General features: G+C 60.1%; 1 protein-coding gene across 1 annotated transcript; it reads right to left on the reverse strand.

Moving 5' to 3' along the window:
• Nucleotides 1-3,662: 3,662 nt before the first annotated feature.
• On the reverse strand, nucleotides 3,663-22,206 carry Myl10 (myosin light chain 10). Its single transcript, XM_070033101.1, has 7 exons — nucleotides 22,032-22,206; nucleotides 6,901-6,993; nucleotides 6,505-6,580; nucleotides 6,120-6,224; nucleotides 4,982-5,060; nucleotides 3,900-3,948; nucleotides 3,663-3,808 (listed from the first exon to the last, which is right to left on the reverse strand). The coding sequence occupies exons 2-7, from the start codon at nucleotides 6,934-6,936 to the stop codon at nucleotides 3,710-3,712; spliced, it is 444 nt and encodes a 147-aa protein (XP_069889202.1). The 5' UTR covers nucleotides 6,937-6,993; nucleotides 22,032-22,206; the 3' UTR covers nucleotides 3,663-3,709.
• Nucleotides 22,207-22,227: the final 21 nt, after the last annotated feature.

Genomic DNA, 22,227 nt, shown 5'->3' on the forward strand with positions numbered 1-22,227 from the left:
CTTCCACTCTCCCTCCTCCACCCTCCTCCCTTCATCTTCCTCCCTCTGTCCTCCATCCTACACCCTCCTCCCAGCCATCCTCCACCCTCCACCCTCCATCTTCCACCCTCCACCCTCCATCCTCCACCCTCCGTCCTCCTCAATCCTCCTCCCTCCGTCCTCCTCCCTCCATCCTCCACCCTCTACCCATCCACCTATCATCCATCCATCATCCATTCATCTGTCCATCCTCCTTGCACCCACCCACTCAGTCATCCCACAATTATCCACCATGCCTGTCCATCATTCATGGAGCATCCGCTCGGCATCGTTTAGCCTGCTCAATCATCATCCATCACCCACATTTCCTTCCACCCGCCTGCCCACCACCTTCCACTTGCCGCGCATCCATCCTCTGCCTGTCTGTCCTCTCCTGCTCCCTACCACCCCGTGTTTAATGGCGGTCGCTGGGTTCTGCTGTCAGGTCTGGGTTGGGGTTCAGGGGGCAGAAGCCCTTGTGGGTTGAGGAGGGGCAGGAGAGGTGGAGCCCAGGCCTGCCAAAGGACGCCCCGCCTCCCTCCTCCCTCACCTCCGCTAGCAGGCAGGCCGGGGACATTTGCAGCAGGAGCCCAGCAGGGCCCCTGGAGGCGCCCACCCACCCCCCCAGGCGTGGACAGCTGAGAAAACCCGGTTCCCATGGCTCGGAGTTGTTGAATTGGGACATGGGCCCGCAGCTGCATTCCAAACCTCCGCCCTGGACTCGAGGAGCCGCAAATCAAGTGCCTGGACAGCCTGCAAGAAGCAGCAGTTTAGCACCTGCCACACCTCTCCCCTGACGAGGGGGCGGCCCTCCAGCATCCTGCGCAGAAGGCCCAGGCTGCCCACCTCTGCTGGGCTGGGCTGCGGCCCTGTGCCATCGCTCTGCCCTCTGGACCCAGAGCTCCCTGTGAAAATGAAGGCAGGATGGCACCCCGAGCCTGCTCAGCCCCTGCCGGACCCCTTCCTGCCCCCCCAGGTCCGGCAGCACGCACCCTGAGCTGCCACCCCAGCCACTCAGCCGGTGGGAGCAGCAGAGCTGAGGGCCAAGGCAGACACAGGCAAGAACGCGAGCAAAAACGTGTTAGCGATCCTAACAAGTAAGCTGGGTGATGAGGCCTCCACCTGTAATCCCAGCCACGCAGAGGTGGAGGTAGAAGGATCTTCAGCTGGGCTTTCCTGCCTGCTTGGCCCTCTCCCAGGTGGAGGGGAGGTTGGGGGGGGGACAGGAGCGCCGCCCCAGTTCTTGTAGACCTGGGAAAGGCCGCGGTGAGGAACGGGAGCGGTGGGGCTGGGTGTGTAGACGTCCCAGGTCCTCCTGGGAGGAGGACAGTGGGGGGGGACGTGGGGGGCACGGAGGACAGTGGAGGGGTGGGGCTGCAGCGGTGCAGTGTGGACACATGGCCAGGGCCCTCAGGGGCTGCAATACACGTTTTCCGCTGTTTTTAAATGTTTAAATGTAATATAATAGGAAACCAGGGCGGCGGGCAATGCACATGTCGGTCAGCAGATGGCGCTGCAGGGTTGCAAATGCGGCATGGCACCCTAGCCTCGCCCAGCCCAGCCGGTGCCAACCCGCAGCCAGGGCCGGGCGTCCACCCTCATGGTCTGCAGACCCTGGGGCCCCAGACGGATCAGTAAGCGGCCTAAAGATCACCCCGCCTCAGCTGGAGTCCAGTGCTTACGCCTGTAATCCCAGCTACTCAGGAGACTGAGATCTGCGGATGGAGGTTCAAATCCACCCGGGGCAGGAAAGTCCGGGAGACTCTTGATCTTCAATTAACTAACAAAAAACCGGAAGTAGTGCTGTGGCCGTGCACGCTCGCACACGCACACAGACACACACAGACACACAGGTGTACATGCACTCAATCCCACAGCTCTCGCAGTAAGCCAGGGCTCACGTGGCCTGCTTTCCACCGGCCTCTGGGTGCAGCATTTTGCAGGTGTGGTGGGAGCCAGACACCATCTTTGAGGCTCAGCCTCAGATTAGCGCCTGCCTGCGCCCACTGGCCGCTCCCCCCGGCACCCAGACGCCTGGGCCACAGGAGGGCAGGACACAGCCCTTCTCCACGAGACTCTGCACCCCCCCCCAAGGAGCCGAGTGCCCCCAGGGACCCAGCAACAGGTCCCAGACAAGGCTTACGGTGAGACCTTATCTCCACCCAAGGTCAAGCTGGGTGTAGTGGCACACAGCGGTAATCTCAGCCTTTAAGGAGGATCTTGGTTCTGGGCAGGCACTGAGTCACCCAGAGTTTGGTTTCCAGATCATCAGATCCGCTTGTGTTTGTGCCAGGCCATGAAGTCTGCCTGTCCATCTGTCCATCTGTCTGTGTGCCTGTCTGCCAATTTGTGTTCAGGTATCTCCTGTGTGTGTGCACATGCCCCTGGCTTTTCCACTTGAGCCTGGCGCTCTACCTTGAGCCACACCTCTAGCTTTTTTTTTTTTTTGCTAGTTCATTGGAGGTAAGAGTCTCAGGGAAGCTGGGCGCCGGTGGCTCATGCCTGTAATCCTAGCTACTCAGGAGGCTGAGTTCTGAGGATCATGGTTCAAAGCCAGCCTGAGCAGGAAAGTCCATGAGACTTTTATCTCCAATAAACCACTAGAAAACCAGAAGTGGTGCTGTGGCTCAAGCGGTAGAGCACTAGCTTTGAGCTGAAGAGCACAGGGACAGCGCCCAGGCCCAGAGTTCAGACCCCACAACCGGACCCCTCAAAAAACACACACAAAAAAAATCTGGGGCTGGGAAGGTGGCTCAGTGATAGAGCGCTTGCCTTGCATGCATGAGGCCCTGGGTTCGATTCCTCAGCACCACATAAGCATAAACAAAAAAGCCAGAAGTGGCGCTGTGGCTCAAGTGGTAGAGCGCTAGCTTTGAGCTAAAGAGCTGAGGGGCAGCACCTAGGCTCAGAGTTCAGGCCCCATGACCAGACCCAAAATAAAACAAAAACAAAAAGTCTCAGGGGCTTTCCTGCCTGGGCTGGCTTTGAACTTTGATCCTAGGGCCTCAGCTTCCTGATGACAGGTGTGGGCTGGGCGCCCTGCGTGCAGTGGCTGGCTGCGGCCTTTGCTTGCGCATCTCCTCTGGCCTCGGGGCCGGGCGGGGTCCCAGCTCCCGCCTCAGCGGCCTCCGACTCTCCATGCGCTTAATGGCTTCTTTTGATGGACACAAGGTTTTCATTATGACCAAGCCCCGTTTTTCCCTCTCCCACGTTTGGTCTGGTAGCACACAAGTCCCCGCCTTCCCTTCAACCCCCCGGAACCCGCCCTCCCCCTGTCCTCACTGTCCCAGGCTCTGTCCCCCAGTGCCCTGTCCCCCGCCAACCCCCCACAACTCTGCCCCTCCCTGCCGTCTCCCCGGCCTCAGCCTGGTGGGCCTGGCTCAGGCTCCTGGACACACTAGGTGCTCAATAAAACCCTCAGCAATGAGGTCAATGCCCGGCGGCCCAGCTGGCGATCATTAGAGCTCGCGATGAGCTCAGATGTGCCGGGCACATTGGGGCGACACCAAGGACCCCGAGTCACCGCAGGAATGCCTGGCGTCTGTAATTATGCCATGAATCACGCAAACTCAGCTCCCGCCACCTTTATTCTGGTGTCCTCCTGCTCCCCCTCCCCAGGGCGGCATGGGCTATTTTTTCCCCCTGCTCTGCAGTCTGGGGTCCCGGCCAGCTGCCCGGGAGCCCCCGGCCCCTAGTCCTTTTCTTCCCCATGCGTGATGACGTAGCACAGGTTTCTGTAATCCAGATTGCCGTAGGCGTCTGGCGGGAACGCCGCAAACATCTGCTTGGCCTGTGAGAGAGGCGGGAGTCAGGGGTCAAGGGGGCTGGGGGACCCGGGGAAGACTGGGGGGACCCTGGCTGGACTCCAGTACTGGCCTCACCTCCTCCTCGCTGAAGCGGTCGGCCTGTGTCATGAGCTTCTCCTTGATGCTGTCGTGGGGAGACGGCCACACTCAGGGGGGTCCCCCGCACCGTGTGGATTCTGGGGGGTCCCCCGCACCGTGTGGATTCTGGGGGTCCCCCGCACCGTGTGGATTCTGGGGGTCCCCCGCACCGTGTGGATTCTGGGGGTCCCCCGCACCGTGTGGATTCTGGGGGCATCGGGGGGCCTCTCACCCGGGGCCACCACCTCCAGCCCCCCTCAAGGCTTGCCGAACCACAACTCTCCTGTCACCCCCTGAGATCCCTGTGTGACTTTGGGGCCTCGGGTCGGGGTACCCTGTTTGTACTCAATCTCGGGGGGTCCCAGGGGGCTCCCATCCTGTCCTGGGCCCAGCCACCTCCAGCTGGTGATGCTGGCATTCTAGAAGACGCTCTGGGCACGCAGCTCAGGGCCGCGTGGGGGCGGGGCCGGCTGTGTCTGGCGCCACGCACATTTTCCATGGTGTCCGTGGCTGCGGACGCTCAGTGTTTCCAGGGCTCCACGGCCCCCCGTGCCCGGCCTGGGCCAGCAGCAGCCCACACAGCGCTGAGGCCTGCACGGGGTGCCCCCGGGACTCCCCCAGGACGCCAGGGCACAGGAAGGGGCTGCAGACCCCTGGGGGACAGCCAGAGACCCCTTGCAGCATGCCTGCGCCCCCTGAGCCTGACAGTCTTGGAAAAGATGGGGGGGAATCTCAGAGATGGGGGAACCTCCTCCCCTCTTCTCTCTGCCCTCCCTTGGGTGGGGACTCAGCTAAGAGAAGCACCCCAAAAGCCTCCATGCCTGAAGCACACTGGGCTTGCGGTAGGGGAGAGAAGTGGGGGTCTGGGCTGGCATCTGCTGGGGGTCCCCCCCACCTCCTCCTCTACCCCCGCCGGCCCCTCCCACTCCTCACCTGCTCCAGGATGGTCTCTGGCCTGTGTCCTTCGCTCCCCATGCACACCGGAACTGGGGTGCGGGCCCCCCATGCCAGCCTCACCCCAGCCCATCTCCAGCCTCCTCCCTGCACCCCATCAACCGCACAACCCGCAGGGTGCTCACAAGTCAGCCTTGACGAAGCCTTTGCCCTCCGTGTCGAACACCTTGAAGGCATGGAGGATGGTCTCCTCGGGGTCCGTGCCTGCGATGAGGTGCCGGGGAGGCGGGCGGGGGCTCAGGACCCCACCGCCCCAGCCCCCCACCCAGGGCCAAGCCCACCCACGGCCAGGACCCCCTCCCCCCATCACAGCTGGAAGCAAGTAACAACATCCACACACAGAGCCTGTTCACTCTTCCTAGGCCCGGGAGGCTTAAGGGACGGGTCTGGGGGTTCCATGGTTAGTGGGGTCTTGGCAGCACAGCCTTGAGGCTCACGCAGGACCCAAACTGTGGCCCATGGCCCAAGCCGGAACGACAGGCATTCACAGCTGGGTGGGAGATTTGAGGGGGGGCGGGGGAGGGGAGGAGTAGGGGGTGCAGGTGGAGAGGATGCGCCCCCCTCCCGTCCACCCACAGCGCCTCCTGACGGGACTCGAGCTGGCTGCTTGGGTAGCCAGAGGGGGTGAGTAGAACTGGGCACGCCGCACCCCCATCTCCCCCAGGGCCTCATAAAACAGCCCCCATGGCCGGCTGCTGCACTGGTGGGGACTCACCCCCAAACATGTCCTCCTCCCAGTCCCAGTTAGTGGGACAGCACAAGGCAGGCCACAGGCCTCTGCCCCAGCTTCTCCCGCAGCCTCGGGCTGGGCCCAAAGGAGAAAAGCTGTGGCCAGCTGGGGAGGGGGTGCAGGTCACCCCAACATGGCCACTGAGGGACCTGGCACCTTGGCCTCACCCCCACCTGCCAGAGGGGCGCCCCTCCCTGAACCCTAAAAGTTCTCCCCAAAGCCAGGCACTGGTGGCTCACGCCTGTAATCCTAGCTACTCAGGAGCCTGAGATCTGAGGATCGTGGTTCAAAGCCAGCCCGGGCAGGAGAGACCGTGAGACTCTTATCTCACTAGAAAACCAGAAGTGGCGCTGTGGCTCCAGCGGTAGAGCACTCGCCTTGAGCTGAAGAGTGCAGGGACCACGCCCAGGCCCAGAGTTCAGGCCCAGGACTGGCCAAAACACAAAAAGTCTCCTGGCCTTTCCTGTCCAGGCTGGCCCCGAACACGGTCCCCTCCTCTCTGCCTCCCGGGCAGGAGGGCTGTGACCTCTCACCTTTCAGCTTCTCCCCAAACATGGTGAGGAACACGGTGAAGTTGATGGGCCCGGGCGCCTCCTTCACCATCACCTCCAGCTCCTCGTTCTTCACGTTGATGCGGCCTGCGGGAAGTCAGGGTCTAAAGGAGGGGGGGGGAACCTGGGGAGCTGGCAGCCACCCCTGGGGCTCCCTACAGCCCCCCAGACTCCCTCTGGGGCTATAAGTACACCTTTGCACCCCTGGGCCTTTGCACAAGCTTGCTGCGGCCCCTGACAGCGCCTGGCAGGCCCAGGAACCCGTGACATGGGGTGGTGCCCCTCCTTGCCCACCCCCTGACCCAGGGCAGCCTCAGCCCAGCTCTAGGCCCCCCCCGTTGCACCCCAAGTCCCCACTGTCACCCACCCAGGGCGGCAAAGGTGTCGCGCAGGTCTTCCTTATCGATGAAGCCATCCCGGTTCTGGTCCATGATGGTGAAGGCCTGGCGGGACAGTGGCGGGGGTGATCCCGGCCCGGGGACCCCTGACTCCCCACTGCCCAGCCCAGTGGGCTCTCACTGCACAGGCGCACGGCCAGATCCATCCCCTCCTTCTGGTCCCAGCACCCCGTTTACACACAGGGAAACTGAGGCCCTGAGAGAGAAGGGGCTTGCCAGAGGCCACACAGTGAGTGTGGCGTCAGAGGCGATGGGGAGGGGACAGCCGGGGCCCGCGGGGCCCAGGGCCCCCAACTTCCCTGACACATGGGGTGTGAGCCCTCCCAACTCCTCAAGTGGCCATGCAGGAGCAGGGCGGACCCCACCTCCTTGAACTCCTGGATCTGGGACTGGTCAAACATGGAGAAGACGTTGGAGCCGGCGGCTCCATCCACCCTCTTCCGGGCTCTTCTGGGCGCCTGTGGACACGGGAGAGGCCGTGGAACCCCTGCTCCCCGGGGGACCCCCCCCAGTCAGGCCCTCCTGGAGCCTCACCGCCTTCTCCAGCCACAGCTGGAAACTGGGCATTGCCCCGGACTCCCGCACAGGGCTCCTCCAGCCCGCGAGCCAGGCCCCAAGGCTCAGCCCGCCTCGTGTGGCCGGAGCTCCATCAGGAACAGCGGATCCAGCCCACGGCTCACCCGCTTTCCTGGCTTCTTCTAAAGGGGCCTGGCCAGTCGGCCGTGAAGCCGCTGACGGTGACAAGCGGTCCCCTCAGACATCATAAAGATGTCCCCTACACAGCTCGCCCAGCTATGTATACAGACAGTTCTTCTTGGTTAAAGAATCATGATCGCAGCCGGGCGCTGGTGGCTCACGCCTGTAATCCTAGCTACTCAGGAGGCTGAGATCTGAGGATCGCGGTTCAAAGCCAGCCCGGGCAGGAGAAACCGTGAGACTCCTATCTCCAATAAACCACCAGAAAACCGGAAGTGGCGCTGTAGCTCAAGTGGTAGAGCGCTCGCCTTGAGCTGAAGAGCTGAGGGACAGCGCCCAGGCCCAGAGTTCAAGCCCCACGACCGACAAAAAAAAAAAAAAAAAAAAAAAAAAAGAATCATGACCGCCAGCTGCGGCAGCTCACGCCTGTAATCCTAGCTACTCAGGAGGCTGAGATCTGGAGGACTGTAGTCTACAGGCAGCCCAGGCCGAAAAGTATGGGCCTTTTTTTTAAAAAAAAGAAATCTGCAATGAAGGGGCTGGGAAGGTGGCTCAGTGGTAGAGCGCTTGCCTTGCATGCCTGAGGCCCTGGGTTCCATTCCTCAGCACCACATAAGCAAAAACAAAAAAGCCGGAAGTGGCGCTGTGGCTCAAGTGGTAGAGCGCTAGCCTTGAGCTGAAGAGCTGAGGGACAGCGCCCAGGCACAGAGTTCAGGCCCCACGACAGGACCCCCCTCCAAAAAAATCTCCAATGAACTAGCAAAAAAAAAACCATACTGGAGGCGAGGTTCAAGTGGAAGAGCACCAGGCTTGAGAAAGCCTGAGGCCTTGAGTTCAAACACTGGTGATTTCAAAAGGGAAAGTGGCTTCTGTCTGGGAGACATTTTGCCACTCCAGACTGGCCCTCTGCTTGAGCCCCATCCTCCTGCTCCCCAGGGTCCCCCCGTTCCCCACCCCAGCTTTGCCCATCGCAGGTCACCCCACTGTGAGATGTGCAGGGCTGGCCAGGGCCGGCCCAGACCGGCCACCGAGGCCTGGGGCACAGCCGTGCCACTTGGGTCCGACCAGCCCTTGCTGCCATCCGTGTCATGAGGAATAGAGATCCCCCCTTCAAAGACACAAGCCAGGGAGTGGGAAGCGCCAAGCCTGGCTCTCACCAGCCTTGCTGCTTGCTGTCTACCTCCATGGGGGTCTCAGTTTCCCCATTTGTAAAGCCAAAAGACATGGCTTCCATGCGGCCGCGCCCGGGACCCAGGCCCAGCGCTGCCCCCCAGCAGCCTACCATGCTCTGGTCCTCGTGCTGTGTCTCGGCTGGAGGGGGCCCGAGGGGGCTCCTTAAATAGTGCTCCTAGGGCGTCCCTGGCACAGGCATGGGGGTAGGGCGTGGGGGCTCTGTGATCCTTGGCCAAAGCCCATGGGTGGATCCGGCCATCACCTAAGCCGAGAGATCTCCGGGAGCTCAGGGCCTGGCTCAGCAGGGGCTGGAGGACAGTCAAGGTCAGAGGTCCCAGTGCCAGCTGGGAGCCACGGGGAGCCTGGTGCAATTAGCATGGGATTTGCATATATTTTGCATACACCCTCCCACCGCTTCCCATGATCTCCTAGATGGCCTTGTGTGTGTGTGTGTGTGTGTGTGTGTGTGTGTGTGTGTGTGTGTGTGTGTGTGTCCCAGGGCTCAAACTCAGGACCCTTGCACCCTTCCATAGCACCACTTCAGGTTTTCTGGTGGCTAATTGGAGTCTCGTGGACTTTCTTGCCCTGGCTGACTTTGAACTGTGACCCTCAGATCTCAGCCTGGGATTACAGGCGTGGGTGTCTACACTTGGCTAGAGGTGATGACACATGGCAGCAAGTAGCTGGTATGGTTTGTGAATATCAGTGTGACTTTCTATTTTTCCTGGAGTTTTGCCCTCTGCTGCCAGCCCATCCCAGACAGGAAGACGTGAGGACGGATCACATGTGTTGCCCAGAATTTCAGAATGCCATCATTATTGTTGCCAGCCTGGGTCCCCTGTCCCACCCGCCCCCCACAATGTTACCAGGTAAGGCCAGGCACGGCAGGGCGTGCCTGTAATCCCAGCCCTCAGGAGGCTGCGGTAGGAGGAATGTCACCAAGCCCATCCTGAGCTATGCACTGAAACCAGGGCTGGGAATGCGGCTTAGTGGTAGGGTGCTAGCCTTGAGCAAAAGAAGCTCTGAGACAGCGCCCAGGCCCTGAGTTCAAGCCCCAGGACTAGCAACAAACAAACAAGCCAACAAACCACAAACCAACAAACCAGCAAATGAAAAGGGGTGAGCATGCTGTGGCCGCGGGAGGGTGGAAGGCGGAGATCCCTGGCCGCTGACGCACCTGCCCTGGGCACCGCCCGTGTGCCATGTGCCCCGTGCTGCCCGGCCCCGCTTCAAAGGTGGCCCTGGGCCACCTGGCCGGGCTGGCAGGCATTGCTGCCCCCGTACTGACTGGCTGCCAGGCTGGAGGCCGGGGCCTGGGCCTCCAGGGCTTAGCTGTCCCCAGCCCGGCCTCCACCCCAAGCCCGGAACGAGAGCAGTCACACCAAAGTCACTCCATTGGCACCACGTGTCCAGGAGGGGAAACTGAGGCACAGGGTGGTCCTCCCTCCCCCACTGCTCCCAGGGGGGGCTCTTTCTAATGGTTCCAGAGGAGGCTTCTGGAAAGTTCCATCCACACAAACACTCGGGGTCCCTGTACCCCCGCCCCATGCCATCTCTAGCTACAAATCGCCCCGTCCAGCCCCTGTGGCCACCCTGAGCAACCAGGGAGCGGGGCCGGGCCTGCCACGCTGCCCGTGGGGGGCCTGCGGGGGGGCGTCCTGAGGCTCCCCCTCCCCCCCCCCCCCCGCCTTCCGGCTGGCCCTGGGCTGCAGGGATTACAGGAGGCACCGCAGAGTTGGACGGAGCCCGAGGGACACAGAGGCTCTGGATGGAGTGCCAGGACGGCGGGCTTATGTGTCCTGAACCCCAACACCACACGAGGACGGAGCGGGCACCCTGCCAGCCATGGCCAATGACAGCGCCCCCCCTCCCCCCGTTCTGTCTAGAAGACACTCAGCCCCAGAAGATGGCTGCTGTGTCTTCACCGCCATCTTCCTGTGGCTACCATGTAATAATTCTCTTGTCATTGTGTGTGTGTGTGTGTGTGTGTGTGTGTGTGTGTGTGTGTGTGTGTGTGCATGTGTGTATCATTACCGGGGCTTGAACTCTGGGCCTGGGCGCTGTCCCTCAGCTCTTTAGCTCAAGGCTACCACTTGAGCCACAGTGCCACTTCCGGTTTTCTAGTGGTTCCTTGGAGGTAAGAGTCTCACAGAGTTTCCTGCCCTGGCTGGCTTTGAACTGTGATCCTCAGATCTCAGCCTCCTGAGTAGCTGGGCTTACAGGCTTGAGCACCAGGGCCCAGCTGGTTCACAGATCTTTGGTAGCAGAATGAGCAGCCAGACCTGAATCAGGAACTCGGGTTCCCAGACTCTACTTTCACGGGGGGTTGAGAGAAAGTTCCATGGCCCAGAGGGGACAGCGGGGTGCCACCCCCTGGGCCTTGGGTATGACAGGCTGAGCGCTGGGGGGGGGGGAGATGGGGATGGATGGGGCAGGTTCGTGGCATGACCCTGCTCATGTGAAATCCCAGGGCCCAGCTGGACCATCAAGGCACGACCTGAAATCTGTCCCAGGATCCTTCGAGGAGCTGCAGGCCTAGGGTAGGCAGCTGGCTCCCCTCTGCCAGGAAATCCACAGCCATCCTCTGTGGCCCCAGGCCCTTTGAACATCCTGCTGCCTCCTAAGCAAGCTAGCAAGCAATCCAATCGGCGCCTGGGGCAGCCTCAGCTATAAAACAGGCAGCAGGCAGCCGGGATGCATTCTTTCTGGTTTTAAAAGTTTGCTTGTCTTTTCTAAGTGGCTCCAAATTAGAGGAAGGCTCCAGACGGGGTGGGGGGGGGTGGGGCGCGACAGCAGGAGCTTCAGGAACAGACAGAGGACTTCCTAATTGCCCGCAAAAATCTCCATCCTCATGGTGGCTGGTAATTAGAGAGGCAAAGGAATGGGAAGGGAATTTCTTCAGGGTGGGAGGAGGAGGAGGGTTGATGATGGGCTCTAAGTCGGGGTTCTGCTGGTTTTGGGGGGCTCTGCCGGCCGCAGCCTGGGGTCCCCGCTCACCCCTCATTCTGTGTGGCTGGGGTGGAAGATGCTGGCTCCCAGGCTGTGACACTGTTGCGACCCTGTCCCACGAGACCTCAGACAGCACCCACAGCACACGCATGCGCGCGCGCACACACACACACACACACACACACACACACACACACACACACACACACACACACACACACACACACACACACACACACACACACACACACACACACGGCCGTCCTCACCCCACCCTGGCTCTGTTCAGAAAACAAACTAGACGCTGTGATTTCTGGGTCTCGCAGCGGTGTTGAGGTCACAAGACTCTGAAGACGGAAGCCAAGCCGAATGACAGTGAAGAGGGCCGGGGGGGGGGGGGGGGACCTCCAGCCCCAGAGCCGCTGGCTGGGGGCAAAGCCTCCATCTTGTTGACAGGATTTGGGGCCTCTGTGACTTACAAATGGATCGTGGGATGGGGGGGCTGGGCTTTGAACTTGGGGTCCGGGCTCCACCCCTGAGTCTTCATGTTCAAGGTTGGTGCGCTATCACTTGAACCAGGCTGGCTTTGAACCACAACCCTCAGATCTCAGCGTACTGAGTAGCGAGGCATGTGGACACTGCGTCTGGCTGGACATTGTCTTGATGGACACCAAAAGCTTCCGGAGGAGGGATGGGGTGTGTGGAGGCCTCTGGAGTCCAGAAGGTTCCCAGCCCTTCCTCCTGAGGAAGTTACACTGCCCTGGGCCCTGCCCGGGCCTCCGACTCCAGACCGGGCCTCAGCCTCCACACCAGGCCTCAGCCTCAGGCCTCTTCCTTAGCCTCCGGCCCAGTGCTTGTGCCCAGCCTCGCAGGCAGAGCCCGGCCACCGCTCTGTGTCTACAGGGTCAACTCAGCTGGCCGCCGGCCTCTCGCCACACCTCTGGGGGGTGCGTGCACGCGCCAGCGCCCTGTTCACCTTTGATGCTGAGCTATTTTCATCAGATTAATTAAATACAGGCCACGTCCTGTCCACGCTGCTGTGACAAATTAAAGACCAGGAGGCGGTGGCAGCAGTGGGTGGACCGGCAAGTGGGCGGGCCGGCTGTGGGGGGCTGGCCGGGGTGGGCGGGCCGGCTGTGGGGGGCGGGCCGGGGTGGGCGGGCCGTGGATCCCTCCAATCCACGGGGGCTTGGCAGGGTAGAGAGCTAGTGGCTCCCGTGGCATGTTCCCTGCAATGATTTAGGGGAGCAGAGCTGGGTGAAGCCCCAGCCCCTGATCGTTTCCTGGTGGCCCCGGCAGCGAGGACCCCGCGTCTGGGCGGCACGGGGTCACCTGAGGCCCAAGAGTCAGGAGCCTGTCACGCACCCGCTGTGTGATCCTGACCCCACGTGACCTTGACCCCGTGTGACCTTGGCCACTCTGATCTTGGATGCCTAACCTCTCTGCGCCCTGCTTCTTCATTGCTGGGTTGCACCCCGATACAAATACAGCGCCCTGGTGCTGAGCGCTGAGTGAAGACGCTTAGTTCACGTGTGCTTTATGCCTATTGTTCAAAAACCTGGGAGAGGGACAAGGGATGACTTCTTCCTCTCTCTCTGCCCCTTGGCCATTGGGAGGGATGTTGAAATGATGGCAGGAGCAGGGCAGCCACGTTGCACTGCCAGGCCTGGGGAACGTGGCTGCTCCGGTGTGCACTGCTCCGGCATGCGTGGCACACGCGTGCATCTCCACGCTGCCCTGGCCCTGGGAGCTCCAGTCCACACCCTCCCAGCCCCTGCTGAGCCCTGGCCCACCCCCACCCCTCCATCCGACTCTGCTTCCTGGCAGTGGAGGGACTCCCCCAAGGCTCAGGCAGCTCACCCAGAGAGCAAGAGCAAGGTCAAGGTCAAGGTCAAGGCCCGGGCTGAGTCCTCCTCCCTCCAGCCTCCACCTCTTCTCCCTCTTGGAAGTCAGTTGGCTCCTTAGGTGTTGCCTCTGGCCAGGGGGGCAGCGCCCCCTCCCATGTCCCCCCCAGTCCCCCGTCCCCTGTCCCTGATCCCACAGCCCCCCACAAACCTCCCACACCTCCCCTCCCACGTCCCCCCTCCCACATCCCCCCCAGTCCCCCTCCCACATCCCCGCTCCGGTCCTGGGTCCCCCCATGCTGAAGCCCGGCAGGAGGCCCAGCCCAGCGCTGCTCCCGACACCTGCCACTAGGTGGCACCATGCGAATGAGGATCAGCAGCCCCCTCCTCCCCCACCCCTCACCCCCACACCCCCTCCACTCCATTCCCTAGACACCCCCCACCCCCCAGCTCGAGCCCCCCATCCAGATTCCAGGGGCTCAGGATCCCCCCCCCAACTACACTTGCCCCGGGAGGTGCCAGTCAAAGGGGGGCTGGGAAACATGTGGCTCAGACACCTGCAGCTCCCCCCCTCCCCCCTCCACATGTGGGCCTCAGAGAGCATGACTATGTCCCCCAGGTTCACAAAGAAGCCTCTGGAAGGACCTCGGGGCAGATGATTCTTCCAGAGCCCAGAGGAGCCAAGTGACTGGAACAGTGTCACATAGCAAACCAGAGCAGGGACTAAACAAACACCAAGCAGGGCCAGTCCCCAGTGTCAGGAAAGAAACACAATGAGCCGGAGGGAGAGAGGTTGGACAACAGCCTTGAGTTACAACAGATGCACACACACACACACACACACACTCACACGCTGCTGGGCCCCCCAGATGGGGTCACTCACCAGCTCCCCTCTTGGAGTGCCGAGTGTAGCAGCTCACATCCACAATCCCAGCAATTTGGGAGGTAGAAGGAGGGGGATTGTAGTCTGAGGATGGTTTGGAGCAAAAGCTCAAGACCCTATCCAAAATAAGACCTGAAGCCAAAGGGCTGGAGCATGGCTCAAGTGCTAACACGACTGCCCGGGAAGCATGAGGCCGAGAGTTCAAATCCCCAGTGCTGCAGCAAAGCAAATGAAAGTTTTCCTCTTTGCTTACGCGGTCCTGAGGAATTACACACGAGGCTGCCCGGTGTCCGAGTCAGTGTCTGCTGAGAGATTCTGATTTATGAAGCCGTCCTGTCAGCTGCCATGTCCAGCTCTTCCTTGGTGTTTATTTATTTTGCAGGTTGGATCATCTCACTTCAGCGATGAGAAAATAGGGGACAGCTGGGCACTGGTGGCTCACGCCTGTAAGTCTAGCCACTCAGGAGGCTGAGATCTGAGGATCATGGTTCAAAGCCAGCCTGGACAGGAAAGTCTGTGAGACTCTTATCTCCAATAAACCACCAGAAAACCGGAAGTGGCGCTGTAGCTCAAGTGGTAGAGCGCTCGCCTTGAGCTGAAGAGCTGAGGGACAGCGCCCAGGCCCACAGTTCAAGCCCCACGACCGACCATTAAAAAAAAAAAAGAGTAAAAAGAAAATGGGGTACAGAGAGTTCAGCCACCCCCTGAGCTATAGAAGACTGGGATCTGGGATTCTAACCAGACCCCATCTTGTTTCTGAGACGGGAGGCTTCCGTGCCCTCCTGCCCCTCCCCTCTCCCGCTGTCCTGCTGCGTACACGGATCTCTGTGCGGGCCTCCCGCAGGGCCCTGCCGGGGAAAGGCAGCCGCCAGCCGGTTAACACATATGTGAAATTATCCCCTCGCTGTGCATGCTAGTGCATGCCTATAATCCCAGCTACTCAGGAGGTGGCGGTGGTAGGAGGATCCCCATCGGAGGCTAGTCAGGGTAAAAGCCTGAGGCCCTACCAGAAACACAAGCTAAAAGCAAAGGGGCTGAGGGTGTGGTTTAAGTGGTTGAGATCCTTCCTCGCAAGTGAGAGGCCCCGAGCTCCGCGCCAGGACCTCCACCGAAACCCACCAAACACCAACCAACCACGGAGCCTTTTATAGACAAACCACTGGGGTAGGACCCCCCTCCCCCACTGGGTAGGCAAGGCTCCATCCTGCCCCCCCCCATTCCTCATCTCTCATTGGGCCTGAACTCAGGGCCCAGACACTGTCCCTGAGCTTCTTTTGCTCAAGGCTAGCGCTCTACCACTTGAGCCACAGCACCACTTCTGTTTTCTGGTTGTTAACTGGAGTTTTCAGCCTGGGCTGACTTTGAACCGTGATCCTCAGCTCTCAGCCTCCTGAGTGGCTGGGATTACAGGCGTGAGCCATGGCCCTGGGCAGGGTCTTGCCACTTGCTGCCTGTGCAGTGCAGGACTGGGGTGGGCAGGCGTGGCAAGATGCTTGGGCCCCTGGGGTGTGGGGGGGTGGCCTGGTGATTGACATTTCAGCCAGGCATGCAGTGGGGGGCAGGAGGGGAGCTGCTCTTAGCCTGGGAATGGGCTGCCTGCTGTCTGACTCCGGGCTGGGCAGTCCAGTCACCAGGAGGTTCCCCTGTGGCCCTGTGAGCTGAATGTGCTCTTGCCCAGGGATGGAGGTAAGGAGATACCCAGGACGGCTTCCTGGAGGAGGAGGCAGCCACTCGGCCAGTTCCCAGGATGGACACGGAGCGGAAATCCCAGGACGCGTGTGAGGCGCCCTGGCGTCGGCGAGGGCAGGACAAGTTCTCTAACAAAAGCCTTGGCACGGCCGAGAAGCCATCTGGAAACCAAAACAGCTGGAGCTGCTCCACACCAGAGCACCGGGGAAGGTCCCAGCCGCATCTGCGATTCAGATGCCAACATCAACAGCCTGAAGAACACCCACGAGTCAGTTCCGCTGTGACTGCGAGGTGGAGAGAGGCAGGCAGCGCTGAAGACCCAGGGCTGGGTATGGAGGTGCCTGCCTGAAATCCCAGCTACTCAGGAGGTAGGTTAGTGTGATATTCCTCCATCTCAACAAACAAGCCGGGCATTGAGGTGCATGCTTATAGTCCCAGCTCTTGGGAGGTGTTGATGGGAGGATCAGCTGGGGCAGTAAAGTAAAGCAAAACAAAAGGCTGGGGAAGAGGCTCAGAGAGTACAGGGCATAGATTAAGCTGTTACCAGAGTCACAAAACAAACACACAAAACCCCCAAAGCAAGAAAATGTGAGCAATTCAGCTAATGATACTAACAATAAGAATGGTACTACAAACAGCATGGCAAAGCCAAAAGCCAAATTGTTTCCAACTTTATCATAAGCACAGAGCCAGTCTCCCTATAAAGAGACGAGACAGAGCGGGCACTGGTACTCACACCTGTAATTCCAGCCACTCAGGAGGCTGAGGTCTGAGGATGGCGGTTCAAAGCCAGCTTGAGCAGGAGAGTCTGTCAGACTCGCATCTCCAATGACCCCCCCAAAAAAAAAAGCCAGAAGTGGCACTATGGCTCAAGTGGTCGAGTGCTAGCCTTGAGCAAAAGCAGCTCAGGGACAGTGCCCAGGCCCTGAGTTCAAGCCCCAGGCCAGGAGGGATGATGGAGATGGGGTGGGGGAAAGGCAGAAAGAGGTCTCTGGACACCAAATAGAAAGATCTCCTGGATACTGTACTCAGTTAAAAAAAAAAAAAAAAAAAAAAACATCTCCAGGAAGAGCAGAGCGTGGTGGAGCACACCTGTAATCCCAGCACGTGGGAGGCTGAGGCAGGAGGATGGTGAGTTCGAGGCCAGCCTGGACTACAACGCAAAATCCTGTCTCAAACAACGAGACCAACCAACCAAAGCCCGAAGCAGAAGACAGGGATGAGGTGGTATGGGGAGGGGTCAGCAGCTGGGCCGCGGTGCAAGTCGGGGTTCAGTGACTTTGTGGACGAGGGCTCTCCCCAGAGATGGGATGGTCGCCCCGGATGGGGCTCGTCTGCGCCCAGCCCTGGCCTGGTGAGGTCGGCCGTGTGTGGGGTGCGAGCAGACCCCAGCCCGCAGAGCCGAGGCCAGAGTCACACCCCCTGCACAGCGGGGACAGGGGCGGCTCTGCGTCCAGGGGGACCCTGGGGTCTAGAGCCCCCTGACTTCTCACAGCCTCGGGTATGGGAAATTGAGGCCACAGAGAGCCAGCCTCCAAGCCAGGCATACCCCAGTTATTCTACTGGGGGCCTCGTGGATGACCCCCGTTTTCCCCAGGGACAGGCACCGTGGGGCGCGCACGCCGCCTCCACCGGGAAGTCCTCCAGGACGTCAGGCTGTCTCTCCAGCAGCCTCAGCCCATCTTCCCCGTTCTCCAGACGGGAACCTCCAGATCTGAGTGCACCCCACATCCTTCCCTCCTCTCCCAGGCTGCGACTCTGGAAGGGGCCGGGTGCGGGTCTGGCGCCCCGGCCTGTGTGCACCTGTCCCCGCGCCCTGCTCCCGCCATGACTCCCAGCATGACTCCCGCCTGGCGCCCAGCTCGCCCTGGGCCATTTTGGCTTTCTTTGCTCTCCTGGCAATGGAAGGCAGTGCCGGGGGCCGGGGCTGGGTGCCAAAGCCTGAGGAGTCGCTGGGCCTGGGTCTGTGACTAGGCCTGGAACTCACTTGGGGGGAAGAGGGGGACGCAGCCGGAGGGCGGGCAGTGCACTTGTCTCGTGAAACCGTGGGTTCGATCCCCAGCACAACAAACACACAAAACCCCAGAGGTATGCGGAGTCCCTGGACTTGTCCAGAGCTGGGGTGAGGGGTTCAAAGATAGGCAGGCAGCCAGGTCCCCAGGACCAGTGGGACCAGAGTCCAGGGGAACTGGGGTCCCTTGCCCCACCTCCTAGTGGTTAGGGGGACCGGGGGGGGCTCCTGGGGGCCTCTCCTGCCTAAATCATAGCAGCAAACCTGCTTCCCCAGGTGGTAAGACTTCAGAGGGCTGCACCTCACAGATAAACGCAAGGTACAGCCCAGTGAGGTGACTCACACCTCCAATCCCAGCCATTCTATAGGCAGAAATAGGAGGATCACAGTTCAAAGGTAGACTCAGGCATAACGGAGAGACGCTGTCTGAAAAACATCTGCAGTGCAAAGGGCTGGGGCCGTGGTTCCATTGGCAAGGCACGTGCGCGTGGGTGAAGGCCAGGCCTGGCCTGCGGCCCACGCCCGTGACCCTTGCCAGCCACGCGGGAGGCTGAGGGCTGCGAATGTGAGGCTCAATGCCAGCGCAGGCAGGAAAGTCCGTGAGGCTTTAAGCAGCAAAAAGCTGAAAGCGAAACTGTGGTGCAAGGGGTAGAGCACCCTATGTGAGCAAAGAAAGCTAAGGAAGAGCGTGAGCCCTGAGTTCGAGCCCCAGGATTAGCACCCAAAAGCCTGAGGGGGGCTTGGAGAAAGTCGCTTCTGGGCCTGCTGAGATTTTTCTAGAAGCAGTCGTGCCATCCGAGAGGCTCTTGAGCCTTCTGTCCCGTTCCTGATAGATGGCAGATTCTGGGGTGCAGAGACCTGGCCCCTCCCTGCTTCTTGCCCCCCCATCCTCCCTGTCTCAGCAGCTGCCAGGGAAAGCACCAAGCCGCCGGCATTCGACACGTGTTTGCGTGTTGGAGAAACAGATGGGACAGAGGTAAAGGCGGCCCCTCGGAGCCCCGCCTGGGAGGCGGGGAGGGGGTAGGGATGGGGTCCGGGGATCCTTCGGGTGATCTGGCTCTGCCAAAGGAGCATCTGGGGTGCGACGCCCCATGCCAGAAGGAGCAATTGCCGGTGGGAGGGATTAGATGAGGGCGCAGAGAGCCCGGCCCCAGAGAGGTGGAGGCGGCGGGTGGCTTTGTGCAGTGTGAGTCTCTGCCAGGCCCCGGTCCCCGGGGTGGGTGCCCAGGTGCCCGTGCGGCCCAGCCTGGATGCCCTGTGGGTGGCTGCACCCCAATTCCTGTGGGTGGTGGCCAAACCCTGGCAGGAAAGCAGGCAGGCAGGGGCCAGGCCAAGGACAGTGGGGAGATGGGGGGGGGACAGGAGGCTGGGGGAACAGCTGTGGTGACCCGCCGTCTCCGGGGAGAGGCCTGAAGGCCATGCTGCGTCCTGTGTGGTCCGCAGAGACCCTAGACATCGCAGGTGAACCAGGCGCCGTGGCTCCTACCTGTCATCCCAGCTACTCTGGAGGCTGTGATACGAGGTCGTGGTTCCAAACCAGCAGGGAGAAGAAAGTCTGTGAGACTCTTACCTCCAATTAACTACCAAAAAAGCCAGAAGTGGCGCTGTGGCTCAAGTGGTAGAGTGCCAGCCTTGAACAAAAGAAGCTCAGAGACAGCGCCCAGGCCGAGGTCAAGCCCCATGACTAGCCTATGCACACACACACACACACACACACACACACACTCACACAGAGTCCAAGGAGGAGGACGAGGAGGAGGGAGGAGGGAGGAGGGAGGAGGGAGGAGGGAAGAGGGAGGTAGAGGAAGGCAGCTAGCTGGGTGCTCAGTTGCTCTGATGAAGAGCTTGCCAGGCTGCTGCGTGGCCTGAGTTGTATCGCTGTTCCTGGGGATGCACCCCTGCCCCCTCGTTCTGTAAATGGGGCTCACTGGTCAGAGCAGAGGCACCACAAATACAGAGTGACCAGCATGGTTCCAGCATGATCCATGGTTTCTGGACACACTGTTCCTACAGGCACCCACCTGTCACCCAAAACAAGTCTGCAGTCCTGGGATAACCCAGGGCTGTACACTAAGAAAGGCGCGCCAGCCAGGCGTGGCAGCGCACACCTGTAATCCCGGCGCTTGCTCTGAGGCTAAGGTGTGAGGATCTCTAAGTTGAGGCCAGCCTGGACTATGGAGGGAGACATTTGTCTCAAACAACAACAAACGAAAACACCAAATAATCCATTCTCCAGGCTTCAAGAACGCCAGCCTCTGGCTTGTTCTCTGCCCTCAATCCCAACCCACACCCCAACCTCACAGCCAAGGGCTTTGGAGCCTGACTCAAATAGAGATGGAAGAGAATGCTCTAGAACTCAGGATAGGCCACAAGGGAAGGGGAAGGAAGCCTGGGGGCTGCTGCCATAGCCCCTCAGAGCCAGGCCGGTGCCTGGCTGGGTGCTGGAGGCTGGGTCCCCAAAGCCTCCATCCAGGGGCACCCCAGAGCCTCCCAGACCCCTCCATGGTGTGTATGTGGGGAAGTCCAGCCCCTCATTGACCGCCCCCCCAGCCGGATGGCAGCATGGCGGTACCCCTCCCCTCCCCCCCAGTCCACAGCTGCTGTTTACACTGCCCAGCGCCAGCAGCTTTGTTGATGGAGAAGCTATTTTCGGGCAGGCTGCTGTCTGGGGCAGCAGAGAGGAGACACAGAGCCCGGCCCCAGAACCAAGGAGGGGGCTCCAGGGCCAGCAGAGGCACAGGCCAGGGGACCACGCCACCTCCACCCCCATGGGAGTGTGGGAGCTCACGCCTGTCATCCCAGATCTCAGGAGGCCGAGACTGGAGGATCACGGTTCGAAGCCAGCCCAGGGCAGGAAAGTCTGTGAGGCTCTGTATCTCCAGGGAAGCAGCAAAAAGCCAGACATGGAGCTGTGGCTCAAGCCTTGGACAGAAATCAAAGCTGTATAGTCCAGACCCGAAGCTGCTGCGGCCCCTGGAGGGGCTGGTCAATGGACCTCAACCAGGAAGATTCTGGAGCTGTTGTCCCATGTGACAACATGAATGAAGGTCGTTATTCCACCACGCAGAGCCCAGCTCAACACAGATCCCAGTCTTCCAGTAGCCCCAGGACCAGTGCCCAGCAGGAGGGAAAATGCTTGAGCCAGACAACACAGCCCAGCCCTGGGTGCAGCAGACAAGGGCAGGCTCCTCAGCCAGGGATGGTAGTTCACGCCTGTAATCCCTGCCTTGCAGGAGGTGGAGTTAGGAGGATTGCACATGGCTTTGATTCCCCGGGGCTCCAGCCACCTGGTGGGGGTCACTGTGTCCTTTGCCCATCACTGAGCCCAAACCTTTTTGCTCTCTGCCCCCTCCTCCATGTCTCTACTGGTCCTTAAGTTTCTCTTACCAAGACTTGGCAGACATGACCTCAAAATTGGCTGAGTATCAGTGGCTCACACCTGTAATCCTAGCGACTCAAGAGGCTGAGACCGGAAGGATTGTGGTTCAAGCAAGCCTTGCCTGGGCAGAAAAATCTGTGAGACTCCATCTGCAACTAACCAACAAAAAGTTGGGCTGGAGTCATGGCTCAAGTGGTAGAGCACCAGCCATGAGCAAGCACTGTCAAAAAATATATATATAACAGCAGCAGCAATAATAAAACAAAGGTTAGCTCTTTCATGGTGCAACAGATTAAAAGCAGGGAAGACCATTGCTTGCCTTGGTCTACAAACTTTATTTGAATTTCTCTAATTGTTTTTGTCTGGGTTTTTTTTTTTTTTTTTTTTCCAGCCCAGGGTACAATCTACCCTCACTTGGCTTGGTTCTTCAGCTGCTCTTCCTCTTTAATTGGCATTCTGTTTTATTAGCTGACATGAGTTGCATGGGGCGGATGTCATTGTTACATTTCCACACATGTTTACAATGTATCCCAACCCTGGCTTCCTCCAACACTCCTTGCCAGTCATCCCAACAGGTCTCATTGTTCTAACTTCTATCTTTTGTGGCCCGTCGCTCCCCTGGCTGACTCACTTGTCTCCTTTCCTTTGGACCAGCACCTGGGCTTGGCCTTTCGTCACCTTCGAACAGGGCCAGCCCTTCACTTTGTCTTCTAGAAGGCGCCTTGGGGCCAGCTATGTCTGGTGCTTCCTCACAATTAAATTCTGATTATAAAACCTCAAGGATGGAGACGCAGACTTATCATCTGGGCATGCTGGAGGTGGTGGCAGGAAGATCAAAAGTATAAGGCTAGACCAGGGATGATGGTACACACCTGTAATCCCAGCTCGTCGGGGGGAAGAGGTAGGAGGGTCGTGCTCCAGTGACAGCCTGGGGTAAAAGCGCGAGACCCTACCTGAAGAACAAAGTAAAATCAAAGGACTGCCCCGTGGCTCAAACAGCACCGTGCTCCCTTGATCCGAATCCGAAATGCCCCCAAACTCCAGGGAGAAGGCTTGGTCCCTGCGGCA

Source organism: Dipodomys merriami, unplaced genomic scaffold, assembly GCF_024711535.1.
Source record: "Dipodomys merriami isolate MVZ:Mamm:240054 unplaced genomic scaffold, mDipMer1.0.p SCAF_22, whole genome shotgun sequence".
Lineage (NCBI taxonomy): Eukaryota > Metazoa > Chordata > Mammalia > Rodentia > Heteromyidae > Dipodomys > Dipodomys merriami.

What these genes read in the sequence shown, in the direction of transcription:
- Myl10 (XM_070033101.1), bottom strand. Translation starts at nt 6,936, where the DNA reads ATGTTTGACCAGTCCCAGATCCAGGAGTTCAAGGAG. An exon ending in GGCTTCGTCAAGGCTGACTT is followed by an intron (nt 3,949 to 4,981) that starts GTGAGCACCCTG and finishes TCCCCACGACAG; the next exon opens with CATCAAGGAGAAGCTCATGA. An exon ending in ACCGCTTCAGCGAGGAGGAG is followed by an intron (nt 3,809 to 3,899) that starts GTGAGGCCAGTA and finishes CCTCTCTCACAG; the next exon opens with GCCAAGCAGATGTTTGCGGC.